The sequence below is a fragment of the Rhinoraja longicauda genome, chromosome 1 (assembly GCF_053455715.1).
Source record: "Rhinoraja longicauda isolate Sanriku21f chromosome 1, sRhiLon1.1, whole genome shotgun sequence".
NCBI lineage: Eukaryota > Metazoa > Chordata > Chondrichthyes > Rajiformes > Arhynchobatidae > Rhinoraja > Rhinoraja longicauda.
In genome coordinates, this window is record NC_135953.1 from 122001299 (window position 1) to 122026907 (window position 25609).

General features: G+C 42.4%; 1 protein-coding gene across 3 annotated transcripts in view; it reads left to right on the forward strand.

Moving 5' to 3' along the window:
* Positions 1-10617: 10617 nt before the first annotated feature.
* The window catches only part of fbxw7 (F-box and WD repeat domain containing 7), a 187701-nt gene continuing 172709 nt past the window's right edge, over positions 10618-25609 (forward strand). For 2 of the 3 annotated variants that reach the window (XM_078405865.1, XM_078405872.1), the window contains exons 1-2: positions 10618-11312; positions 12413-12477. In XM_078405865.1, coding sequence (XP_078261991.1) covers positions 12475-12477 — 3 coding nt within the window. In that variant the 5' untranslated portion in view covers positions 10618-11312; positions 12413-12474. The remainder of the gene's footprint in view (positions 11313-12412; positions 12478-25609) is intronic. The other variant, XM_078405878.1, reaches the window with a different exon arrangement.

Genomic DNA, 25609 nt, shown 5'->3' on the forward strand with positions numbered 1-25609 from the left:
TAGATGATGATGAGCCAGAGATGAGTGAGATCGATCAACTTACCAAATGGTACCAGCACAACCTGGGTCTCAATGTCAGTAAGACCAAGGAACTGATTGTGGACTTGGAAGAAGGATGAGGACCCACAAACCTGTCTATATCGACGGGATGATGGTGGAGAGAGTCAAAAGCTTCAAAATCCTGGGCATGCATATATCTGAAGAACTTTCCTGGACCCAGCACACTGATGCAATTATAAAGAAAGCCCATCAACGCCTCTATTTCCTGAGAAGATTGCAGAGATACAGTATGTTAGAGAGGACTCTCTTGAACTTCTACAGGTGTACAGTAGAGAGCATAATGAATGACTGGTTGTATCACGGCCTGATTCGCCAACTTGAATGCCCAGGAGCGAAGAAGATTGCAAAAAGTGAACACTGTCCAGTCCATCATGGGTTCTGACCTCCCCATCATTGAAGGGATTTTACAGGAGTCACTGGCTCAAAAAGGCAGCCAGCATCATCAGAAACCCCACCACCCTGGCCACACGCTCATGTCACCCCTGCCATCGGGAAGAAGATACAGGAGCCGGAAAACTGTAACATTCAGGTTCGGGAACAGCTTCTTCCCTACAGCCATCAGGCTATTAAACACTACAACCTCCAAATAAGCTTCTTGGGTGGACTAATAAGACTAAGATATACACAATGAATGGTAGAACACTAGGAAGCACTAAGGAACAGAATACTTTGTATGCATGTCCAAAGATTCCTGAAGACTAGCACATATAGGTAAGGTGGTTCTGAAACCACACAGGTTAGCCAAGATATAGAATATAAGAATCATAAAGTTATAAAATAGACTTGAGGGCATTGGTTTTCTCTTTTTGCTATTATTGTTTGTTCGTTTTTATGTGTTGCCAAACCAAGTTTTGATGCATGTTTTCTTCAGTGCATCTGTAGAAGTTGGTAGGAGTCATTGCAGACATGTCAAACTAAGGACATGGTGTCTGCCATGGACCTGTTGCAACAGTAGATAAACTGCAATGGATCAAGACTGTCTGAGAGGCTGGAGTTATCTGCATCACGATCAGCCTCTTGAAGCACATCATGATGGCAGATGTCAGTCCACTGAATGGTCATCATTAAGGCGTGCTACTTTGCCTTTCTTTAGGGACAATGTTGGTCTTCGTAAAGCAGGTAGGAACTTCAGAATGGAGTAAGGAGAGGTTAACGATGTCCGTGAATACTTGTTCCAGTTGGTTCATGCAGGTCCTGAGGACGCACACAAGGACTATCTCTGGGCTGACTGCTTTCCGCAGATTCAATCTCAGGAAAGCTGATTTAGTTTAGTTTTGAGATACAGCGCGGAAACAGGCCCTTCGGCCCACCAAGTCCGCTCGGACCAGCGATCACCCCATAAACTAACACTAGGGACAATTTACCATTTTACCCAAGTAATTTAATCTACAAACCTGTACGTCTTTGGAATGTGGGAGGAAACCGGAGCACCCAGAGAAAACCCATGCAGGTCATGGGGAAAACGTACAAGCTCCATACAGACAGCACTCGTCAGTTGCTGTCAGGATCAAATCTGGTCTCTGGTGCTGTAAGGCAGCAACTCTAGCGCTGCGCCACCGTGCTGCCCTGATCTGACAGCAACCACAGTGACAATGGCTACAGCAGCACCCAAGATTAACAGGCCAGATTACATCATTCCACTGACTTATTCAAAGCGAGCGTAGAATGCATTGAGCTCAGTGGAGAGGAATGACATTGCCAGTGATACTGTCTGACTTCACTTTGTATAATGATCGTTCTTAATATTGCCGGACTTCACTTTGTATTATGATCATTCTTATCCAAAGAGCCCTTAACCATAAGATTATTCATGAACCATTTATCATTTTACGATTCTAGTTCATGAGCTCTTATGGGCTGCTGTTCTTGGGAAGTAGGGTTAGGGTACAAATGTCATCAGATTTACTACCAGATGATGAGGATTTCTGTCACAAGACATCCTGGTCCTTTGAAAGTTATGAAGGAATGAATAACAATTTATTACCAAACTTCATGATAGAGCATTCCAGCTTGAGAATTTTTTTTTAAGCATCCATATGAATCTATTCATGGTGTGGAAAAATCTGTTTAGATATTATCACTTATTGAGGAACTGTGTGATAATAAGTTTTTATTCAGAAATATCAGATTGCTGAGTCTTACTGTTTCAACTGAACAAACCTTTGTCACTTGGAACTTCAATACTTCATTAATTATTGCTACGTTGTTCAAATGGCCTGCTGTGTCAGAATAAATACCCAATCATAATTAATTCATAGCAAAAATCATTTTGCAAATTAAATACTTTTATTTTGCAATCTACATATACACACACATCAACTGAAATAACTTACTTTTATACATCAAAGCAGTTTACCAATCTGTGACACTGACCTGAATTCAATTAATTATTGATTGAAGCTTTACATGTTTTTGTTTTGAATGAATCTATTCTTCCCCAAAGTAAAATGGTCTCAAATCAAAGCTTTGTCAGTGTTGGAGGCACAAGGAATTGCAGATGCTGGCATAACAAAGACTGGAGTTGTGGAGTAGAAACATAGAAATAGAGTAATTCAGTGGGTAAGGCAGCATCACTGGATAAAATAGATAGGTGACAATTTGTGTCCTGACCAGAAATGTTACCTATCCATGTTCTGCAGAGATGCTGCCTGACCTGCAGAGTTACTCCAGCACTCTGTACCATTCTTGGTGATGATCATGTTTTCATAAACCTGAACAAAATAGTAATGATTGGGTCCTACCAGTAAAACATCATTGCTGTGCCAGAGGTATAACAAAATGCTGGAGTAACTCAGCAGGTCAGGCAGCATCTAGGAGAGAGGGAATGGGTGACGTTTCGGGTGGAGACCCTTCTTCAGACTGTGCCAGAAATTCTTACTATCCATTTGAACACTTTAATACTATTCTGTTTACTCAATGAATGGGTGAAAGATCCAAAATATCTTTCCTGGTGTGAAAAACAGCGATTTAGAATAAACAGTTTCCTTGATATTGCAATGAATTTATTCAGACAGTAGCTGATCTTTTTTGGCCATAATCCCAGATTCATTGTTCTTTTCAGCCAATGCGACTACATGACAATAATTATCAGTGAGTTAAAGAAGCCAAGTTCCCATTCCTGATTATTATACAGTAACCACAATTGGATGGGCAAATGCGGATGTTGGGTGAGGTTAACAAAGGCAGGACTCAGCTGTAATATCCTGATGTTTGAACAGCCAGCTCATATACAATACCAAGGCTCACCTTTGAACAATATCCTCTTGATGATGCAGCATTGGGCAATAAGCCCGAGATCAAGAATTCATATAACACTACATATTTAGGAAAAGGGAGGAAATTAGCAAGAAAAGGAAAAAATCTTTGGAATCCAGGTAGTTTTACATGAAATTTCCTCTTTATTTTCCCACTGAATATTTAGCATGTATTTGGATTACTAAGTCCCATTGACCGTTTTGGATCTCTGGTCAGTTTTGTAATTTATAGAACAAGACCATTATAAAGATCATTAAGTCTTTTTGGTCCCTGCTGGGCAAAAGTGAACTAATCACATTGGGGTGGCACGATGGCGCAGCGGTGGAGTTGCTGCCTTACAGCGCTTGCAGCACCGGAGACCTGGGTTCGACCCCGACCATGGGTGCTGTCGGTACGAAGTTTGTACATTCTCCCTGTGATCGTGTGGTTTTTCTCCGAGATCTTCGGTTTCCTCCCACACTCCAAAGATGTACAGGTATGTAGGTTAATCGGCTTGGAGTATGTGCAAATTGTCTCTAGTGTGTGTAGGATAGTGTAAATGTGTGTGGGGATCACTGGTCTGCGTGGACTTGGTGAACCAAAGGGCCTGTTTCCGCGCTGTATCTCAAAACTAAAACATTTCCAGTTATTTGTCCATTGATTTGAAGATTAAAATTCTTCAAGTGATCATCCGGATGCTTTAGATTCAGATTCAGTTTAGTTTACTGTCGTATGCACCAGCATGCAATGAAAATCCTTGTTCGCAAGAAGCTTAAAAAGTAAACAATATACACGCTAATGATAAGTACAACTATGAATACGATGTGTGCAAAACAGAGGAACGGTACAAAGATTGTAGTGCAATTGAATTAGTGCTATAACAGAATAACTGAATGTGTTAGAGTTAAGAGTAAGCATACATGGCAGCAGTTCTGTGAATGCAGTGTGAAAGAGGTGATTGTTTTTGGAGTCTGATAGCAGAGGGGAATAGCTATAAGAAAGCTTGGACAACCAGACTTTCAAGTTCCTGCATATTGTTCCAGAAGTTAGAAGAGGGAAAAGGGGTTAGCCAATGTGACAGACATTCTTGACAATACTACCAATCTGCATGATGGAACACACCATCAAAATGCACTGAAAGGAAGAAAGTGACGAGCCAATGATGGACTGGGCAATGACCACCATCATCACGGGCGACGAGGACAGGGTGTACAGAGAACTGATCAAGGAGTTTGTGGACTGGTGCCAGCGGAACTGCGTCCGGATCAACGCGGGGAAAACCAGGGAGATGGTGGTAGATTTCCGCAGGCGCAGCCAGGCCCCCCCCGACACTGGTGAACATCCAGGGAATGGACATCGAGAGGGTGGATTCCTATAAGTACCTGGGTGTCTATCTCAACAATAAACTGGACTGGACTGAAAACACCGATGCGCTATACAGAAAGGGCCAGAGCAGACTTTATCTGCTAAGGAGACTCAGGTTCTTTGGAGTGCAGGGGGCACTACTAAGGACCTTCTACAACACGGTGTTGCATCGGCCATTTTCTATGGAGTGGTATGCTGGAGCCGCAGCATCTCAGCGGCGGAAGGGAAGGGACTCGACAAGCTGGTCAGGAAGGCCAGCTCTGTCCTGGGTTGTCCCCTCGACTCATTGCAGGTGGTGGGGGAGAGGAGGATGATGGCAAAGCTAACATCGCTGCTGGACAACGACTCCCACCCCATGCAGGACACTGTCGCTGCACTGAGTAGCTCCTTCAATGACAGACTCCTTCACCCCAAGTGCATGAAGGAGAGATATAGGTGGTCCTTCCTTCCCATTGCTGTGAGACTGCACAACCAGCACTGCTCCCAGCAGACGAGTCAACAATAACAGCTAAGAACACACAGAACACCGATGACAATTTATGTATCTTTTATTTATAATGAATGATCTCTTGCTCTCTTGCTATCCACTCTGCTGCTGTAACACTGTAAATTTCCCCGGTGTGGGACGAATAAAGGAATATATATATTTTCTGCAGGTTCCCATATCAGGCTGATATGCAGCCTGTCAGAATATTTTCTGCAGATCATCCTAGATGTTTGAGAATCCTCATGGACATGCTGAAAATTCTCAGAAGCCTAAGAAAGTAAATGTAACACATCACCAAAACCTGTTGGCAATTACCCTTAGATTTTCCCCACTGAGACAATTTTAATACAGCTGCTGCAAACCCCTTGTATCAATCTACCTTCTCTTCCCTCTTGAAAAACCACATTACACCAACAACCTCCCAGTCCTTAAATCGCAACACCCTCTCCATTTTTGTTAAATCAGGTCTCAGAGTGAAATTGCCTTTTCCTAAATTAGAACATTTACTCCTGTTCTGTCTGTAACTCTCCAGTTACCGAAACTCCTGCCAGCATAAATCATTTTCTTTCTCTTGCCAAGTCAATTTTGTTATCCAATTTGCCACTGGGATTGAACAGAAAGGGATTTTAACTTCCCTTATATTTCTACAATATGGGATTTGTCAAACAACTGCAAAAATCTATGTTACACATTGACACTCCTTGATAATTCCCCCAAAATTCAATTAACTTAGACAGACATGACCTTCCTTAAGAAATCCATGCTGGCTGCCTTTGAATAACTTGCCTCTTTAAATGCTGACTTGCTCCAACCTTTACATTTGTTTCCAAGAACATGCCCATTTTTAAGTTGACTTGCTCAAACGACCCCTTTATACTTTATGAAATCAACGCCATGGCAGTTTTTCCATCCCTCCCTCTCCACTTCAGCCATGTCAGATCTCAGACTGCTGAAATTAGTTATTTTCTAACATAGAAATGTTACTCCGGGTCTACCTTTCTCCTAATCTGACAGTTAAATCTCACTGAATTATGATTGCTGCTTCCATCATGGTCCTCCCACTGTTGGTCTTGCCACATATTAATTAAAATAATTCTTGAACCATTTTAAGTATATTTTAATGCACTTTATACTGTGATGTCTCTGTTAATTTTAGGCTATGGTATACAACAAAGCCAACAATCCACATCTGACTTGCAAGATAGGTTTATCCAGCTCACATTTGCAAACCTGCTTCTGTTCTATCTGGCTGTTCACTATGCTTGCTGCCTTCACATGGACTCGCCTATAGTGGGTGGATATATTCTCCAAATCCTTAAAAGGTGCAACCTGTGACATCACCAGGTGACCAGAGGGAGAGTTGCGGCTGAAGGTAAGAATATATATATATATATATTTGTATGTATATATATGTGTCTGAAAATGTGGACCTACAGCCAAAACGGTAAACCATAGCGCCACAATTTTGGTACTACCTTAATCACCACTGTCCTGCCGACTGTTTAGAACAAGTTTTATTTAAATTGGTCATATTTTTTAAGTTAGAGAGATTTTAAAGTTTCAAAAGTTAATTTCTAATTTCATTTCAAACCCAATTCTTCAAAGTGCTCTGCGTATGACGTCACCATAGGGCACGCACAACCTCACTCCTCACTTACCCAAACAAGATGGACGCCGTTAGCGAGGTCGCCGCCCAAGGTCACTGCCTCCCCTCTCCTCTCTCCCCACTCTCGCTTCTCCCCACTCTCCCACACCCGGGGGACACACTGAGCAGGAGGGAGATGGTCGGACTGATGGTCCACTCATCGTTCCCTTCCATCCCTTCAATCGGCGTCCTCGAGTCCCCGCTGCCGCCCAGGCCCAGCGCCCCGCACTGTCAACGCACACAAGCACCAGCGGGCAGCTTTTTCTCCTCCGGAGCTCCCTCCTCCTCCCTCCACGCACGGATAGTGGTAAGTGGCTTTCGCCACCAAAGGGTCCGCGGAGGAGTCGGCTTGGGGGCCGAGTGGTTGGAGGGGGTAGGAGGGGAGAGGAGAGAGTGGGGAAAGAGGGGGTGGGGGAGGAGAGAGTGGGAGCGAGGGGGAAAGTGGGGGTGGTGGGGAAAGGGGGGGTGGGGGAGAGTGAGAGTGGGGGGTGGGGGAGGAGAGAGTCAATCTGGCCAGCTCCTGCCTCATGCCTCTGTAATCCCCTTTGCTATACTGTAATACTGACACTTCCAATTTTCCCTTCTCCCTCTCAATTTGTAGATTAAAACTTATCATATTATGATCACTGCCTCCTAATGGCTCTTTCACCTTATCAAATCAGACTTCAGTAGAAGTAAAGAGCAGACAAGCTGTGTATAATGGTTGGCAGATCTGAGAACACCCATTTTACATTATTAACCACAAGAGACTCATTACAAATTTAAGACACAATTTGACTAATGCTAAGTGTACATTGTAAATGAACCTTAAGTATTTTATAATATAGATCCTTTTTAATAAGCAGTTAAATCCAATCCATGGCTCTGATTTCATTTTTAATGATGTGGGAATATGTATAAAGTATATGGAAACAGGCCATTGTAATCGGCAGGAATGAAGGTACGTTCAAATTCTGGACTGATATTCATCCCCAAGTTCATTGAATCACCAATAGTGGCCGTGCCTTTGGCAGCCGAAGGCCCGGAATTGTCTTCCTAAACCTCTTACTCTCTTTACCAAGCTTGTGGTCAATTGTCCAAATACCATTTTATGATTCTCTAATCCAGAGAGATTAACTGCAAGTCAGCAAAACATCACTGTAGCCCCAAGGTTTGATTCAGGCTGCAATTATTCTACATCATTGTTAAATGGTTCTCGTGAAGTGTCCTATGCTACTCTTATCCTATTTTAAAGTGAGATATAGGTATAGCTTGTCACCTTAATTACACGGAGCTGATTCCAACCGCACATATGCAAACAATTTATTTTACAGAACTGGCTGGGATCACATCAGCTGATGAGTCATAATTTTTACCTTTGCCTTTTTATTCCACATTTGGTCCACTGCCTACTTTCTAAATGTCCTGTATTATTTTATCAAATTGCACAAAATATTAAACCTGAAAAACTATCACATCTTATGTTTGTTTTCCACAGGACATCCAATGGAGTTTTTCAATGAGGCATTAATCTTCAGTGACAAAAGGTACAGCAGTTGAATGATACCAGGCACATGACCAATGACAAAATACTTTTGATCTGCTATATATATTCCCTTGCCTGGCTCACTCATCTATATCTTAGATAAATAAATGAAAACAGAAACTGTAAGAAAAAAAAATTACCAAGTTCTGCAACTGCAGACAGAAAAAGATACATTTCAGATCAATATTCTTTTATTCATCAGACCATCAATGGGTTATCTTCCTCATCTCTCTTAGTGGGTTCTCTTCTCATCTCAACATAATAACTCATTAAGTTCTCCAAGGATAATCTTTGCCCTGATCCTGTTCTTCATCTAAATGCTGCACCTGGGCATAATTACCGATACCTGGACATCAGATCAGGTCATTAGTCACTTTCTGGTTGCATACAAAGGTCACTGAGGTCTTCCACATGTCTTGCCTTTCTTGCTTTTTCACTTTCATTGTGTTAACACATTTTAAACTAAATTCCACTATTTATTTTACCACTATATTGGTTCAAATTCTGACTTAAACCTCATATGTGGATTAATGATGAGAAAAAAGGTATTTCAATATCTTTTCCAGTTTTGTTGCTTTTTATTCACGGCAATATTCCCTTTATTCCCCTTATGTTTTTTACACTGTACATCTGTATTTCAGTTAGATAGAGCTTTTAATGATAGCGGAGTCAGGGGGTCTGGGGAGAGGGCAGGAACGGGGTACTGATTGTGGATGATCAGCCATGATCACATTGAATGGCAGTGCTGGCTCAAAGGGCCGAATGGCCTACTCCTGCACCTATAATCTATTGTCTATTGTCAGCTTATTCTCCTGCTATTGGTTATATTTGGTTTTACAACTTTATTTTTCCCATCAGCAATCCCCTATCCGTCCCGTTTATTCAGAACTTATTTCCCCTTTCCCCAGCCACTCACAAAGTCCTTTAAATGACACTTCGGCTGTAAATGCATTGTAGGGGCCATTTACGCTTAATTTAGTTACTGTCATTGTATTATGGCTATGTTTAATATTTCTAATTTTTGTCTTTTTTGCATGCTTGTGGGTGAGATTTGATACGTAATGGGGAGTGTCTACATGGGAGGAGGCTAGCGTAGCGACAGAGATTGTGGGTCAGTTTCGTCTCAGAGGATGGAGAGAATACAGTTTTTTACCAAGCTCGCGCCAGTCACACTCACGTCTGCCACACTCACGACTGCCACACTCGCGCCAGCTACACTCACAAGGACCACACGGTAACGACTACACGATTTTTACTGTATTGTTTGAAGAAGAAACAATTGATAAGAACAAAAAGTTATGAATGATTCTTTGATTTGTGCTACTTTAATAAAGTCCAATTAATCAAGAAACAGCATTTGGAAGATTCGTTTTTGTTATCTCAGAGTGCGGTGTGTGCATAAGCTATACCTCCATTCAATCCCCGAGCAGTAATGGCTATCAAAGTTGGACTTTGACAAAGTGTAGAAACTGCCATTACATGCATCAATGGTGTTCTATTTTCTACTCTCTGATACCTTTAATAAATTATTTTCCAGAATTCAAATAATCATTGTGGGGATACGATAGCCATTAAATTGAATGCAGAGTTTCATCTTCTCCACAATTAGTTGAAATGTACAAATAATATGAAAGCCTGTTATCCTACACTTAACAAACTTTAATCAGCAGGGTAAGTACAACTACTGCCCAACCATGAGCTCGGGAAGTTGACAATCACTACAACACGCAACTTAGGAAGGGTGACACAAAATGCTGGAGTAACTCAGCGGGACAGGCAACATCTCTGGAGAGAAAGAATGGGCGAGAGGTTATGGGGAGAAAGAAGGAGAATGGGGTTAGGAGGGGTAGATCAGCCAAGATTGAATGGCGGAGTAGACTCGATGGGACGAATGGCCTAATTCTACTATCACATGACGTGTCTAGTCGAGACCCTTCTCCAGAGATGCTGCCCGACCCGCTGAGTTACTCCGGCACTTTTGTGTCCGTCTTGTAAACCGGCATCTGTAGTTCCTTCCTGCACGTGGGAAGGGTCCCCGGCCCGAAACGTCCTCCGAAAGGATTTTATTGTATATATTTTTTGTAAACCGATATGCGCAACCCCTTGCCTTGTGCCTTCTATCCTCGACTTACTGCTGTCTGCCCCCTGAGTGCCGGAGTGTGAGCATCGCCATGGTTGTCGTTGTTCCTCCCCCTCCTCCGATCAGTTGGGCTGATGTCATTTCCCCGCGCCGCGTGTGTGCGCGTGCGCGAGCGCGCTGGGGCTCCCGCCCCGCCTCCTCCATTCGCCCCGCCCCCTACATTCGCCCCTCCCCGCCTCACTCGTTCCATTCCCCGCTTCACTCCCTCGCCTCCAACTTCGGTGGAAACGACCAGAACTGCCCGCTCGCCCGGCTCGTGCGCCGGGGCCGCTGCAGACACGGCGCGAGGCTGAGCGCGCAGGGAGCCGCCACCTACCTCCCTCCTCCTCCCCCTCCACACGGCGGCCGAGCGGCGATAAAGCAGGGAGGAGGGGGGTGAGCGGCGATGCGAGAGCGAGAAAGGGTGGCAAGGCGAGGAGCGGGGAAAGTTTGCAGGCAGCACCGGGCTCCACGCTCGGCTGCGAGGCCGGCAGCGAGCAGCTGTTTCAGGGTTTGAGCCACAAAAGAAGAGGCCGGGTCTGCTGCCGGAGTGGGGTCGGCCTGGCTCCCCTCTCACGGTGGGGGGTAGGGGGCGGGGTTGGAACTGGGGTCGCCCCTGATGTTGGAGGAGCGAGGAGAGCCCGTGGCACTTGGCACAACCGACGGGCGGCGGTCCTGTCCGCCCGCTTGCTATCCCCTGACTGAAGTACTGAAACTGAGCGGGGCCCACGGTCCACCCCACCCCACCCCCGGCTGGTGGGGGGGGCGGGGGTGGCCAAGAGACATCGGGGCGGCAGGAGCTGGAGGCGGCGTCGAGCCGTGGTGAACTGCACTTCATCTGGAGTCAGAGAGCGTCCTCATTCTCCCTGCCACACGGGTAAGTTCACTCATCCCTCTCGCACATTGTGCTGCTCGTAGGGACCGTCGAGGAATAGGAGACCACCTCTAGATGTATTGGAGTGGAAAGGAACGTGATCAGTAGATGATGAAGACCGTAATTCTGTCCTTAACTTCATTCATTCGCGAGGTAGGTGTCTCAGTCATCCCATTAGAAGTTGATCTACACGAACATTTGGCAAGTTCAGATTACCAGATCAATTGATGGTGTTTGAAGTCAAACATTCATCGGCTCTTATTACCGTTAGAAAAGTCACGGATGCCTGGAGATCCCATAGTCTAATCGTTTTCATTAATTTCTGCTATCCCTTTCTACTTCCAGTTAAAAGTGTGAGGTGATCTGCTAATTTTTCCCAAGTAATGATGCAAAGTTAGGTTTCCAATATTCTGCGCCTCGCAGCTTTTGATACCAAATCGTTTTTTGTTCCCTGCTGTTTTTTCATTCTTTGCTGGAAGTTAATTTTGAAAGATTACCTTGAATTTAATTGTCTAAACTTCGCAAACAATTTTCTAATCGCTCCACTTGGTGCTCATTCCCGTGCATAGTATTTGTAATAGTGAATATTAGTAAGCGTTGTTTTTGGATCGTGTCATTTTGCAGGCTACATTGATAATTGCAGTCTATACTTTTGAATTTAAGTTAAACAATAATTCCTTGGTCCTGAAGCCTGTCAGGTCAATCTTCTTATTGTGACTTGGAATATTGTTTTAATAGGAATTTGTAACGTACAAAATTAATACATAATTAAAAATAGTAAAATATGCTTCTAGGTAAATGAGAGTTTAACATTTATCATCAATGATATCATATGTTACAGTCATTATCACCACACATTGAGTATTCAGACCTCAACATGCAGGTTCAGGTCTCTCATACACCAAAATGGGTTTGAAAGGTGCATTACACAACAGCCTTTTGCCAAACATCTACATAAGTTGCATCTTGCTTGAGTGTGCCTTATAGCACATACCTTTAAACCAGAGAGTTTTAGATGGCAGTGCTTGGTCATAAACAATTCCTTTTGCTGGAACACTTGACCACAGGATTCCTTTTATCGTATTGTTTTTGGTCTTTTTTAGATATGTGATTCTGGAATAGCCTGTGGAGCACAGTCCCTTGTTACTGAGCTGTTGGAGATGAAATGGTACAGATTCCAATGCACCACTCTGCCTTATTATAATGAGGGATTGCATGAATTGGAAAACTATGAAACCCATCTTTGATTGCGGGATGTACTTTTGGAAACTGATTAAGGCCAGTACTAATTGATTCTTCAAACTTGTGGTATCCAGACGATGAGGGAGTAATTAATAAAGGTGTCACAACTCAAGAAAACTTGTTCTGCTTCAGTTACTGTCAGTAATGTTTATCAAGTTCAGCTTACCAGATCAATGGATGGCATTTGAAGTCCAAAATATATCGTCTCGACAGATCTCTGAAGTGAACTCTGTGTTCAAACAGGCTCAAGAATTGCTGTGCAGCAAATGATCCATTGGGGTCTGATCTGTGCTGTACTTTGGAGGGAGGTCCCTGATGAGTTTGCACTGAGCAGGAATATGGTCAACAATAGACACGAAATGCTGGAGTAATTGAGCAGGTCTGGCAGCTTCTCTGAAGAAAATGGATAGGTGACGTTTCGTCAGACTGGTTTTGGGTCAAAACCCTTCTTCAGACCCGACCCAAAACATCACCTATCTATTTTCTTCAGAGATGCTGCCAGAATGGGTGAGCTACTCAAAGATTTTGTGTCTTTGACCCAAAACATAACTGTTTCTCTTGTCATTTATACTGTATGATTTGCTGAATATGTTCAGCATTCTGTCTTTATGTCACTAAGGTGAATCTTTGTTGAACTCCCAGATTGTAGCTTGTCTTTCATTTGAAAGGGAGATCAGACCTGCACACAATATTCTAGGCCCAATGCCCCATTTATAATTGCAGTAAGATGATATTATGACTTTGAACCTCTTGCAATAAAGTCCAGCATGCAGTATACCTTCATAAATGTTTATACCTGATTGCTAACTTTATTCAAAGAGAGCTTGGTCCTTCTCTACACCTGTACTTTTTAATCTCCCATATTTAAAAACTAAATATTGAGAAAAGCCATTGTTGTACCAAAGTGGATGATTTTGCATTTTTCCATGTTGTGTTCCATTAAAGCATGTCTGCTGTGCGTCGAGGATAATGCCGGATTCGGCAGTGACCACACCGACACTTGCAGGAGGGTGAACGTGCATGATAGGTTTCATTTACAGTGCCAAGAAAGTGCAGGACCACATAGGGGTGTTATCCCTTGTCATCGGGGCACACGTGCAGTGGTGCTGGTGGCTTGTCTCAGTAGCTCAGTCCTGGTCTTGAAGGCGGAAGCATGGTGATCTCGGGCTTCTTCCTGCAGTTCACCCGTGTGTCGACAGGAGATGCTGGCGGCCTCGGGTTTATCCTGGAAGCTCGGCTTTTGGGCTTGAGGAGGCGGCACTGGTGTTCTCTGGCTTATCCTGGTAGCTCAAACTTTGCCTCCGTGTGTGGGTGCAGTCCCTCATTGTCCAGGGACAGGAAGAGGCACTGGCGTCTCAGGCTTGCCCCAGCACTCAGTCTTATCTACAGTAGAGGCGGGGCTGTCTAGGGCTTCTTCCTGGCAGGCCAGTCTTGATCACACAGTGGTGTTGGTCTCATATTTGTCCCAGTGGCTCAGTCTTCCTCGATCCTGCAACAGGGGAAAGCAATAGCAGGGAGTCATTCCATTTTCTCTCCCTTCCTCTCTCCCTTCCTATAAGGAGTAGGTAGACAGGGTTTAGGTGGGCTCATCCAATATCAGGGAATTGGACCCACATGTTACCAGTGATGCTGAAGATTGGACTCTCCTGGCCTGTCTGCCAGTGATGGAGAACAGAGTGCATCCAAGGTGAAGGGCAGGTGTGCTATTACACTTACTACATCCTCTACAAAATTCTCACTGTCGGGCAGCTTTCTACATCACCGGTCAACTTGGATATATCGTACTTGGTAAGCTCATCCAAATTGGTAATACAGATCATGATCAACTAAAACCTCAGAATGGATCCCTGTCGGACATTAGTCAAAATCTTGTAACCCATGAATGGCCTTTTTGGTCCTACTCAATGTTTTCTGTCCGTTAACCAATGTTCAATCCGCACAGTATGAAGTACTTTAATCTTTAATGCTCTCTCATGTGGCATCTTATCAAAGGCTTTCCAGAAAAGACCTGCGATCACCCCGCGCACTAGCACTATCCTTGACACTGGGGACAATTTACAATTTTACTGAAACCAGTTAACCTACAAACATACATCTTTGGTGTGTGGGAGGAAACCAGAGCACCCGGAGAAAACACAAGCGGTCACAGCGAGAACATACAAACTCAGTACAGATATCATGCGTACAGGATCAAAACCGGGTCTCTTGAGCTGCAAGGCAGCAACTCTACCACTGCGTGACTGTGCTGCCCTAATTCTGTTGGGCACAAAACACCCAAATAGGTTTGTTAAACATGATTTTACTTTCATAACTCCATGTTGACTCTGCCTGATTTTATATTTTTTCTTAAGTGCCTTATCACCATATAATGGAGACCAAGCACTTTCCCACAACCTATGTCAGGCTAACAGGTATATTGTTTCCTGTTTTCCCTCTCTTATTAATAGTGAGGATACACTGGCCTTCCAACCTGTGTGAACATTATTGAATATGTGGAATTTTGAAACATACAGCCAGTCCATTTGCCATCTCCATAGCCACCTCTTTAAACTTTTTGAGATGCAGCTCTTCAAATCATGACAGTCCTATTAATTTCTCCATTTTTTTTAGTTTTGGTAATTTTTTTCAGCTTGTTTCTGCTCCTGTTGTCCACCACCAATTACAGAAGGATTATAATATGTTCAATGAAGACCAAAAAATATCTGTTTAATTTCTCTGCTATTTCCCTATTCTGCGCTATAATTTCTCTGGTTTCTGTTTGCAAGGCACTGATCATATCAAGTTATTGTCCATAATTTCTTTTGAAATTACATGCAAATTCAAATTCATTTAGCTATTGTAGAGCAAGGATATTCAAGAGTATGGAACCATTGGACCAAAATGCAAATTGTACATGTCAAATTTATCAATGAGAGTTATAGTCATCAGCTATTTCAACTTTTTTAAAATCTAAAACGGCAGGCTGGATTGGTATTTTCATATTAAATTCAAGGAAGAGGATAAATGGATGGTTGACACAAAATTCTGGAGTAACTCAGCGGGTCAGGCAGCACCTCTGGAGAGAAGGAATGGGTGACGTTTCAGGTCGAGACCCTTCTTCAGACTGATGTCAGGAGAGGGGGCGGGACAAAGACAGTATGTAGTCTGAGATAGTAAGACTGGTGGGAGAACTGTGAAGGGAAGGGGATGGAGAGAGAAAGCAAGGGCTATCTGAAGTTAGAGAAGTCAATGTTCATACTGTTGGGGTGTAAATTACCTAAGCGAAATATGAGGTGCTGTTCCTCCAATTTGTGCTGGGCTTCATTCTGCCAATGGAGGAGGCCCAGGACAGAAAAGTCAGGTTGGGAATGGGAGGGGGAGTTTAAGTGCTGAGCCACCGGGAGATCAGGTAGGTTAAGACGGACTGAGCGGAGGTTTTCAGCGAAACAATCGCCGAGCCTGCGCTTGGTCTCGCCGATCTAGAGAAGTTGACACCTGGAACAGCGGATACAGTAGATGAGGTTGGAGGAGATGCAAGTGAACCTCTGCCTCACCTTGAAAGACTGTTTGGGTCCTTGGATGGAGTTGAGAGAGGAGGTAAAGGGACAGGTGTTGCATCTCCTGCGGTTGCAGGGGAAAGTACCTGGGGAGGGGGCGGTTTGGGTGGGAAGGGACGAGTTGAACAGGGGGTTTCGGAGGGAACGATGTCTGTGGAAAGCAGAAAGGGGTGGAGATGGGAAGATGTGGCCCATTGGAGGTGGTGAAAATGTTGGAGGATTATATGCTGTATTGCAATAGCTGATGGGGTGGAAGGTGAGAACAAAGGGGACTCTGTCATTGTTACGAATTGGGGGGAGGGGGAGCAAGAGCGGAGCTGCAGGATATCGAGGAGACCCTAATGAGAGCCTCTTCTATAATGGAAGAGGGGAACCTCTGTTTCCTAAAGAATGAGGATAAATGGAAATGGGTTGCTTTGAGGGGGAAAAAGAGAAAGTGACAGTGCAAAGTAGCCAAATTGGTAATGATATCCAGAGTCTGCCATGAAGGGACTAGTGTATGCAAATATAACAGTATATCTTCAGTTAGTCAGAGTAAGCAGAAATTGTACAAATATGAAGACTAATTGAAGATAGGTGAATTAAAGGCACCAAGAGAAATAATTGGGTATTGTCTAGTAGCCATGACAGAGGCATGCTTGTAAAGTGACCAAGATTGGGAATTAAATATTCCAGATCTTTCAGCCTTCGTATGGGATTGGTGGTGGGCAAGATATAGATAAAGGCTGATCTTAGCTCGGAAAATAAAATATTATCAGTTTTGTTGGAGTTATGAAATAGCAAGGTCCAGGGGGAAACTTTGCTGACAACTACATATAAGCCCCCACAATGTTAATAATGGACATTATGGAAATCATGACATTAGAGATGCATCTAACAAGGGTAATACAAGATCATGGGAACATAAATGATATAGATGGGCAAACTAAATTAGCAGTATTGAGTGGAAGCTGAATTTCAGGAGTGCGTATTTATCTTGGTCAGTATGTTGAGAAACCAAAGAGATGTGTTAAGTGGAAAGGTTATTGGTGAAGCATTCCGACCCCAAATGCTTTCCCTCTCCATGTTCTTCAGCGATGCTGCTTGACCTGTTGAGTTACTCCAGCACTTTGTCTTGTGTAAACTAGCATCTGCAGTTCCTTGTTCCTGCAGGTTAGTGGTGATCTTGTAGTTAGGAAAGAGTGATCGTTATGTGATAATTTTAAAAAAATGTAAATGTGAATGTGAAACCAATCTTTAACTTGATTAAAACAAACTAAGTCTAAACCAGCAAAGTAGAGATTTGACAAGAATATAAAAGTGAAAAGGTTAGCAGAAGTTAACGTGGGTCCCTTGCAGACTAAGGCAAGAGAAATTATAATGGAGAATAAAGAAAAAGCATAGAAATTAAACAATGATTTTGTGTCTGTCCTAATGAAATGCATGTAGGGGAAAACTACAGGTCCATGTAAATCAAATAAATTAGCTTGGATAAAAACTACCAGGACTCAAGCTATAAATCCCTTGGACCAGATGGCCTGTATCCAAGAGTTTTGGACGAGATGGGGATGATGATAATTGATTACTGGTTATATCTTCCAATCTTGCATAAATTCTCGTAGATTGTAAGGTAGCAAATGTAAATGCATTTTTAAAAATGGAGTGGGAAAAGGGGAATGAACGATCAGTTAGCTTGTTATCAATAGCTGCGGTAATGCTAGAATGTATTCCAAAGGAAGTGGTGACAGGGCACATGGAAAATAATACAGAATTGAGCAAGAGTAAATATGAAGGTATAAAAGGGGAATCACGTTTCTCAAATCGTATTTTTACTTGGGTATTAAGCAGCAGAATAGATTTAAAAAAGGAATTAGTTGTTATTGTGCAAGTGCCAAACAAGATTATTAAGCAAAATTAGAACATGGAGTATCAGGGACTATATGCGGCGTGGATTGAAAATTGGTTAACAGACAGAAACTCAATAGAATAACGAAGTAATTTTCAGGTTATGAAGGTGTGACAAGTTGAGGTGATGCTGGGGCTATAGCTGTTCACAGCCTATGGAAGTGATTTGTATGAGGGAAATCTGTGTTGAAGTTACAGGGTGGCTGATCTGCAAAGCTAGACGATAATGTGGGCTGTGAAAAGGATGCAGTGACTTTGGGGGATGTATTTGGATGTATTTGGGCAAGGTGAGTGCACACATGCCTGATAAATAGAATATGGTGGAGGAAAAAATCCTCTTTGGTAGAGGATAAAAAAAGACAGAGTATTTTCCTTTGAAAGGTGTTTTGTTCAGATGTACTTCTCAAATTGCAAAATGTTGACATGCATGTTGATCTAGTAACAAGGAATGCAAATGATATGTTTAATTTTCTGTAAAAAGATTTGAACACAAGAATAGATCCATCTCAATTCAGCTCTTGAGCACCCACATGACCCCATCTGGAATGTTATGAACAAGGCTTGTCTCACTATTTAAGGAAGGATGTACTTGCAAAGTTATACTGGATTAGTTCGTGGGATTGTTATATTAGAAGGTTCACCCAGCAATGCTATGTTGATGTATACTGTAAAAAGCTTTGAATACAAGAGTAGATTCCTTCTTAATTCATCTATAGACCACCAATATGACCCCATCAGGAATATCGCGGCCAAGACTTGTCTCCATATTTAAGGAAAGATATTCATGCAAAGTTTCACTAGGTTAGTTCTGGGGTTGGCATGTTTGTCATATTTGAAGATATTAAGTAGACTAGGTCTGACCACTCGACTTTAGCAAAATTAGAATTACCTTCTTGAAGGTATTTATTCACAAATGCTGGAGTAACTCAGCAGGTCAGGCAGCATCTCGGGAGAGAAGGAATGGGTGACGTTTCGGGTCGAGATCCTTCTTCAGATTACCTTCTTGAGATCTACAACAATCATAAGAGGTTGGATAGAGTAGATGGGACTATTATCTTTCTAAAAGGTGCTTTAGTGTCCAGAAGTAGGGCACAATTTTATGCTAAAAGGTCAGCCATCCCAAACAGATGGGAGGAAATGTCTTCACCCAAGTGGCATATCTATGGAATTCACTATCCCATGAGGTTTATGTCTTAATTGCTAAGCAGAGTCAAGACCGAGATCAATACATTTTTTTAAATATAAAGGGAATCAAGAAAGCAGTGCGAGATAAAAATAAGTCATGATCTAATGGAATGCAGAGCATGCATGAAGGGATGAATCACCTAATCCTGATTATATTTCATGTTCCCGGTGATATTTTTGTCTGCATTGAGGTATACCTAGTTTTTAACAGATAAGCTGCTGGAGTGCTGAAAGATGTGGAAGTTTGCCATTTCATCACCTTGCAGGATAGAAGAAGGCTATTTAGCTCATAAAGTTGGCTCTTTGGCCCATCAAGTTTATTTTGGCACTTCCCCAACTGTTGCATTTACCCCATTTCCCTGAGTACAAGATCATGGAAGCCAAGGAATTGAGGTTTTAGATCATATACGAATTGCCAACGAGTTATTGTAGTTTTGTAGTGCAGTAAGGTATCTAAATCCCCAGAGCCTGACCAAGTGCATCCTCAGACCTTGTGGGAAGATGGGGAAGAAATTGCAGGGATACTTGCAGAGATATTTACATCATCTTTAGCCACAGGTGAAGTTCCAGTTTCCATGCAGTGTAGCTCTATGACTCTATGCAAGGTTTACATCTAGGAGACCACGCCATTGTTTGTATCCCAAAAAAAATCCAATTTGCAACAACTTTAAAGCTGCACTCCAAATGATGTCTTGGGTATTTTTTGGTAAATAATTAATTGGTAATTTGAACGAATTGTGTACTTTATCTTGAGCATTAAAGTTTGAAATTATTTGAAATGTTACAATAAGTAAATGGGTGGTGGATTGTAACTCTTCATCCTCATCTTGGGGAGTGACAATTATTAGCTAATTAATATTGAATATATCAATTAATATATAAAGAGGGAAGAAAACTTCTGGGGATCAAGAAAAATATTATCATTAGATTCCTATTGTACTAATATATTTGCAAAATTGTAACAAATCTTTTCACCACCTTGGGAAGATTAATTCAATGGTTCTTCGGTACTCCATTGTCACATTTACCTAGGTACAGTGAAATTCTCCTTTGCATTCCATTCAGTGATACTTTACCAATTAGATATAATGATGCTTCTGTAAGAATAGTAACTTACACTGAGGCGGTACATATGAGTCGCCAGTGTTCTGACACCATCTTGCATCCTTCAGGTTTGAAATTTTTTGAAAATGTAGAGACTTATTTTTGCCTTAAAGGCAGTTGTACTGATGACAGCACTGGGCTGGAGTTGCAGGGGTCAGCCTGGCCTGGCGATATTGTTGATGACTGACTTGCTATTCAGCAATTTCATTTATCTTGAGAAATGATCAGTGGGCCAGATCCCACTGGCTGGTTATTGTTGCCCATAGCAATCGCACATAGTCCTCCTGTGCCAAAACCTTTCTTGTATTGATGAATAAAGGGGGAACTGGCACGATGGAGTGGGGGGGATTTGTAACTTTGCAAGCATACTTTATGGGCGACTATTTGCATACCTTGGCAAGGTATGCAAGCAAAGAATTTCACTGCGACGTCACATGTGACAATAAAGTATTCAGATACAATAATGGCATTTGGCAGTGTCACACAATGGAACTTGTTTTTGAGATCTTATGAATTATATAATCATCTGCTGAAATAAAAACTGTGTTGGGCTGCAAAGCACTTTTGTGCAATAGATGTCAACAGTCACAATTGACAACTCTATAGAGTTACCCAGTCACATTCGCTCTGGTCTTGGAATATGTCCTGAAATGCAGCCTTCAAGAAACTGTTGCTTCTTGTTAATCTTTGAACCATGTAAGATCCAGATGCAGCAAAAACCAATGCATTTATAGGATGCAAGATAACTACCGTACCATTTTCATGACAATGTTAAATTAATTAAGTTAATCCTTGACAATTTTCCAAACTGGGTCCCATTATTTGAAAACAAAAATCAGGATAATGTGTTTGTAGAAATGATTTGTAATGGATATTGGATTATTAATTCACAGATGAAATCAGCACATTAGATTTTAAATGCCTATTGCAGTGCTCCCCCACTCATCCCCCCCTCCCCAACCCCAGAAAAAACCCTAGATGTTAGTAAATCACATTGTTTAGTTTATTGTCATGTGTACTGAGGTACAGTGAAAAGCTTTTGTTGTATGTTAACCAGTCAGCAGAAAGACAAATCATGATTACAATCGAGCTAATTACTGTGTATAGATACATGATAAGAATACAGAGCATACAGAGCCTTTATTTGTCATTCGGTACCGAGGTACCGAACGAAATTACGTTACCAGCAGTCACACAAAAAAAGAAACACAAGACACATAACCCCAACACAAACATCCATCACAGTGACTCCAAACACCCCCTCACTGTGATGGAGGCAACAAAACTTCCACTCTCTTCCCCACGCCCAAGTCCCCGCGGCCGAGCCGCAACGGGCGCTGAAACATCCCGTGGGAATAATGGGAATAATGTTTAGTGCAAGGTAAAGCCAGCAAAGTCCGATCAGTCCAAGGGTCACCAATGAGGTAGATAATAGTTCAGCACTGCTCACTCTGTTGTGATAGGATGATTCAGTGGCTTGATAACAGGTGGGAAGAAACTGTCCCTGAATCTGGAGGTGTATTTTCACACTGCTATACCTTTTGCCTGATGGGAGCGGGGAGTAAAGGGAGTGACCAGGGTGCAACACGCCCCTGATTATGCTGCTAGCCTTGCCGAGGCAGCATGAGGTATAAATGGAGTCAAAAGAAGGGAAATTGGTTTGTGTGATGGTCTGGGCTGTGTCAATAATTTCTTGTGGTCTTGGATGGAGCTGTTCCATAACCAAGCTGTGATGGATCCCGATAAAATGTTTTCTATGGTACATCTGTAGAAGTTGATGAGAGTTGTAGGGGACATGCCAAACTTCCTAAGCCTTCTAAGGAAGTAGACATGTTGGTGTGCTTTCTTAGTCAATATGTGTGGTCCAGGAAGTAGGTTTGCTGGCACTGCCAGCAGTTACTACCCATCCCAAGTTGCTATGAAGATAGTGTCAGTTTATCTTGAACTTTTCCACAGTAATAATAAAGGAACAGCAATTAGATGTCCAAATCAGGATGGTGTGCAAGGTTGAGGGGAACTTGAGAGGGTTATAATTCCATGCTTCCTTGCCTTTTTTGGATGGACGAGGTGTGCTTGGGAAAATTAGTTAAGAAGCTGTTCCAGTGTATTGTAATGATGTTTTGATATTAGGAGTCTATTTTTAAGGTGCAGTTTGTCTGGTTTATCAGTAGCTCTGGTTTTGAATGGGGTGATGTTGAACTTTGTATTGTTGTGTTGTTTTCCAGTCAGACAAGTTTACATTCTTGACTGTGTGTATTGCAGGCAGTCATAAAGATTTGTTGTAACTAAGGAGTATAAATGTGAAAATTGTGATTGGAAAAAACTGTTCCGGGCTCCCTTACAGGCAGTAAGAATTTTGTTTCCTATTGTATATTGTTTCAACAGATCTTTATGCATAATTCAAGTCAAGTTTATTGTCACGTGCACAAGTATGGTGAAGTACAGGTACAGTGAAAACCTTACTTGCAGCAGCATCAATGGCACATAGATTTGAACAACGCACACAACATAAATTATACATAAATGTTAGTTTATTTAGTTTAGAGAGATAGCGCCGACCAGCGATCCCCACATATTAACACTATCCTACACACACACTAGGGACAACTTACAATTATAGAAAACCAATTAACCTAAAAACTTGAAGGTGCTTATTTTCACCACCACCAACCCACCAATAAAGATTAGCTAATAGTCCTGGCTTCCTCTTTCTGAAGTCAACGTTTTTTCCCTTGGTTTTGTTGACATTGAGCAAGAGGCCGTTATTATGACACCACTCAACCAGGTTTTCTATCTCTCTTCTGTATGTTGACTCATTACCACTGATGATTTGACCAACAACAAATTTGTAGATTGCTTAGAAGTGCATTTAACCACACAGTCATGAGTGTAAAGAGAATTGAGTCGGAGGTTAAACAGGCAGACTTGAGGTGCACCTTTGTGGATCATCAATGAGGAGAAGTTGTTGTTTACCAATCCGTATTGATTGACATCCGCTGATGAGGAAGTCAAGGATCTAGTTGCAAAGGAAGGTACAAAGGCCCAAGGTTTGGAGCATGGTGATGAGTTTGGAGAGGATGATAATGTTGAAAGCTGAGCTGTAGTCGATGAACAGCAGCCTGATGTATGTGTTTGTGTTTTTTTCCCCACTTTTTTAAACAATAAGTTTATTAGATTTATATTAGGTGAACGTGCCGATGAGGACACCCTTAAAGTTTTTAATTCATCAGCTCTTCAATGCAATTAACTTCTTTTATGCATTAATTTAGAAGTTGTTTTAAGTCAACAGTTTGAAAAAAGTTGGTTTTGCAGCCTGGTGCACATACTCCAATATTACACACATTCAGTATTATATGTGGGGGCGTGGCTGCGTTCTGCAGCTGCGGCTCACCGGCAGTCTCTCTGTCTTTTTTTTGTTTTTGTCTTTGTTATCGTTTAAATGTTTCTTTTGATTTATTTTTAACTCTGTATATGTGGGGGGTGGGGGAAACCTTTTTTTCCAATCTCCTCCTCAACGGAGATGCGACCTTTACCGTGTTGTGTCTCCGTTCGTGCTACAGCCTAACACCATGGAGTCGGCGGCCTCCAGCTGGGATCGACCTTGAAGACTCCGGTCGCAGGGCCTGGACTTACCATCTCGGAGGCTTCGGCCGTGGGCCCTGCAGACCGCAACATCGGGAGTTCGCAGGTCCCTGGCTGGCGACCGGCTTTCGGGAGCTCCAGCCGTAGCAGCTTCGACCGCCCCGGAGCGCGAGGTTTGATTGACCCGCTCGCAGGCCCCTCATCGCCCTGCGTGGCCTGACCGTGGCACTTTCCATCGCCCGGTGGGGGCTCAGGACCTTCATCGGCCTGCTCGGCTCGGCCCTGGGACTTTCCTTCGCCCGGTGGGGGCTTCAAAAGTTGGGAGCCTCGATCGCCTCGTGGCACCAGGGGAGAGGAATGAGGAGGAGATAAGACTTTTCTTTGCCTTCCATCACAGTGAGGGTGTGCCTGGAGCAATCACTGTGATGGCTGTTTGTGTTAAAAATTGTAATTGTGTGTCTTGTGTTCTTTATTGTCTGCCGCCGGACCCTGACGTGAGAGGACGCTGGCGCTATTTGTTCGCCGCTTCTCCGTCAGGATAGTTTGTCTGTTTGTTTTTATGTCTTGACTGTTTTTGTAAAGCGTCTTTGAGCATTTGGAAAAGCGCTATAAAAAATAAATGTTTATTATTATTATATCCTAGTGGACAAAGGAAATGCAAACATTTTGATGAGTGACATGTAATTTTGGTGCAGCTCACATTAACTCTTATGCACAAAAGTTCTATAAGTGGATATGTACTATGGATAGTAATTAATTTTTGTTCAACAAGGGATCAGTGATGTTCTGTTTTTTGTTATCTGTTAAGATAATTTTCTTCTGGTACATCCACGTAATAAATTTCTCTAGAGCTACTTTGAAATAAATGGAGAAATAATTCCTATCTCTCAAATGCTCCTCCACTGACACTCCTTCCATTTGTCTTGCTACGTTCCCAAAGATAAGGTTCAGTAATGCTTCTCTCATTAGTGTATCTATATACATGTGTCAGAAAATCTCTCCTGGGCACACTTCTACTATCCCTGCTATTTCACTCCCACTCTGATCCATCCGTCTATGATCTTCAGTGCTGTTATTACTGAGGCCCAATGCAAGTTTGAAGAACATTAGTTTATCTCCCATCTAAGATTGTTGTACCTTTTGAACTTGATATCAAATTCTATGACTGAAGGTAATTTATTTTTTCTGTTTGTAGCAGAATATTTAAATTCTGTTATCTTCTGTCACTCACATGGTCTGACCTGTTGAGGCATTTACAGCTTTCACATTATTTCATAAATCTCCAACCGTATCCCCCATTTCTCCCAATTAATCTATCATCCAGATGATGTTATCAACAGTTTATCCATGCAGCAACCAAGGCCTCAATCTATCACAGATATTCCCTTTTTCGTATCCATCCTTCCCCACCTCTGCATTTTAAATCTAACTTGTTTTCTATTAATATCAGTTCAGACGAAGGGTTGTTAATGTTATTTTCTTTCTACAAAGGCAAGAGAAACAAAATTTCTCTCCGATCCAATTGCTCCAATTTTATAACCTCTTGCAAGGCAACTAATAAATTGCAGTGTGAAAATGCAAATACACCATGATTTCTAGTTTCCCCTCTTATCTATTCTGATGGTTACAACCATAAAAAGGTTATGACATGATTCCTCTCTTATAAATCAACACTGAGTCTGCCTAATCCCATTATAATTTTCAAAGCGCCCTGTTACCACTTTCTTAATCGATTCTAGTGTTTTTCCCATTACTTATGTTAGGCTA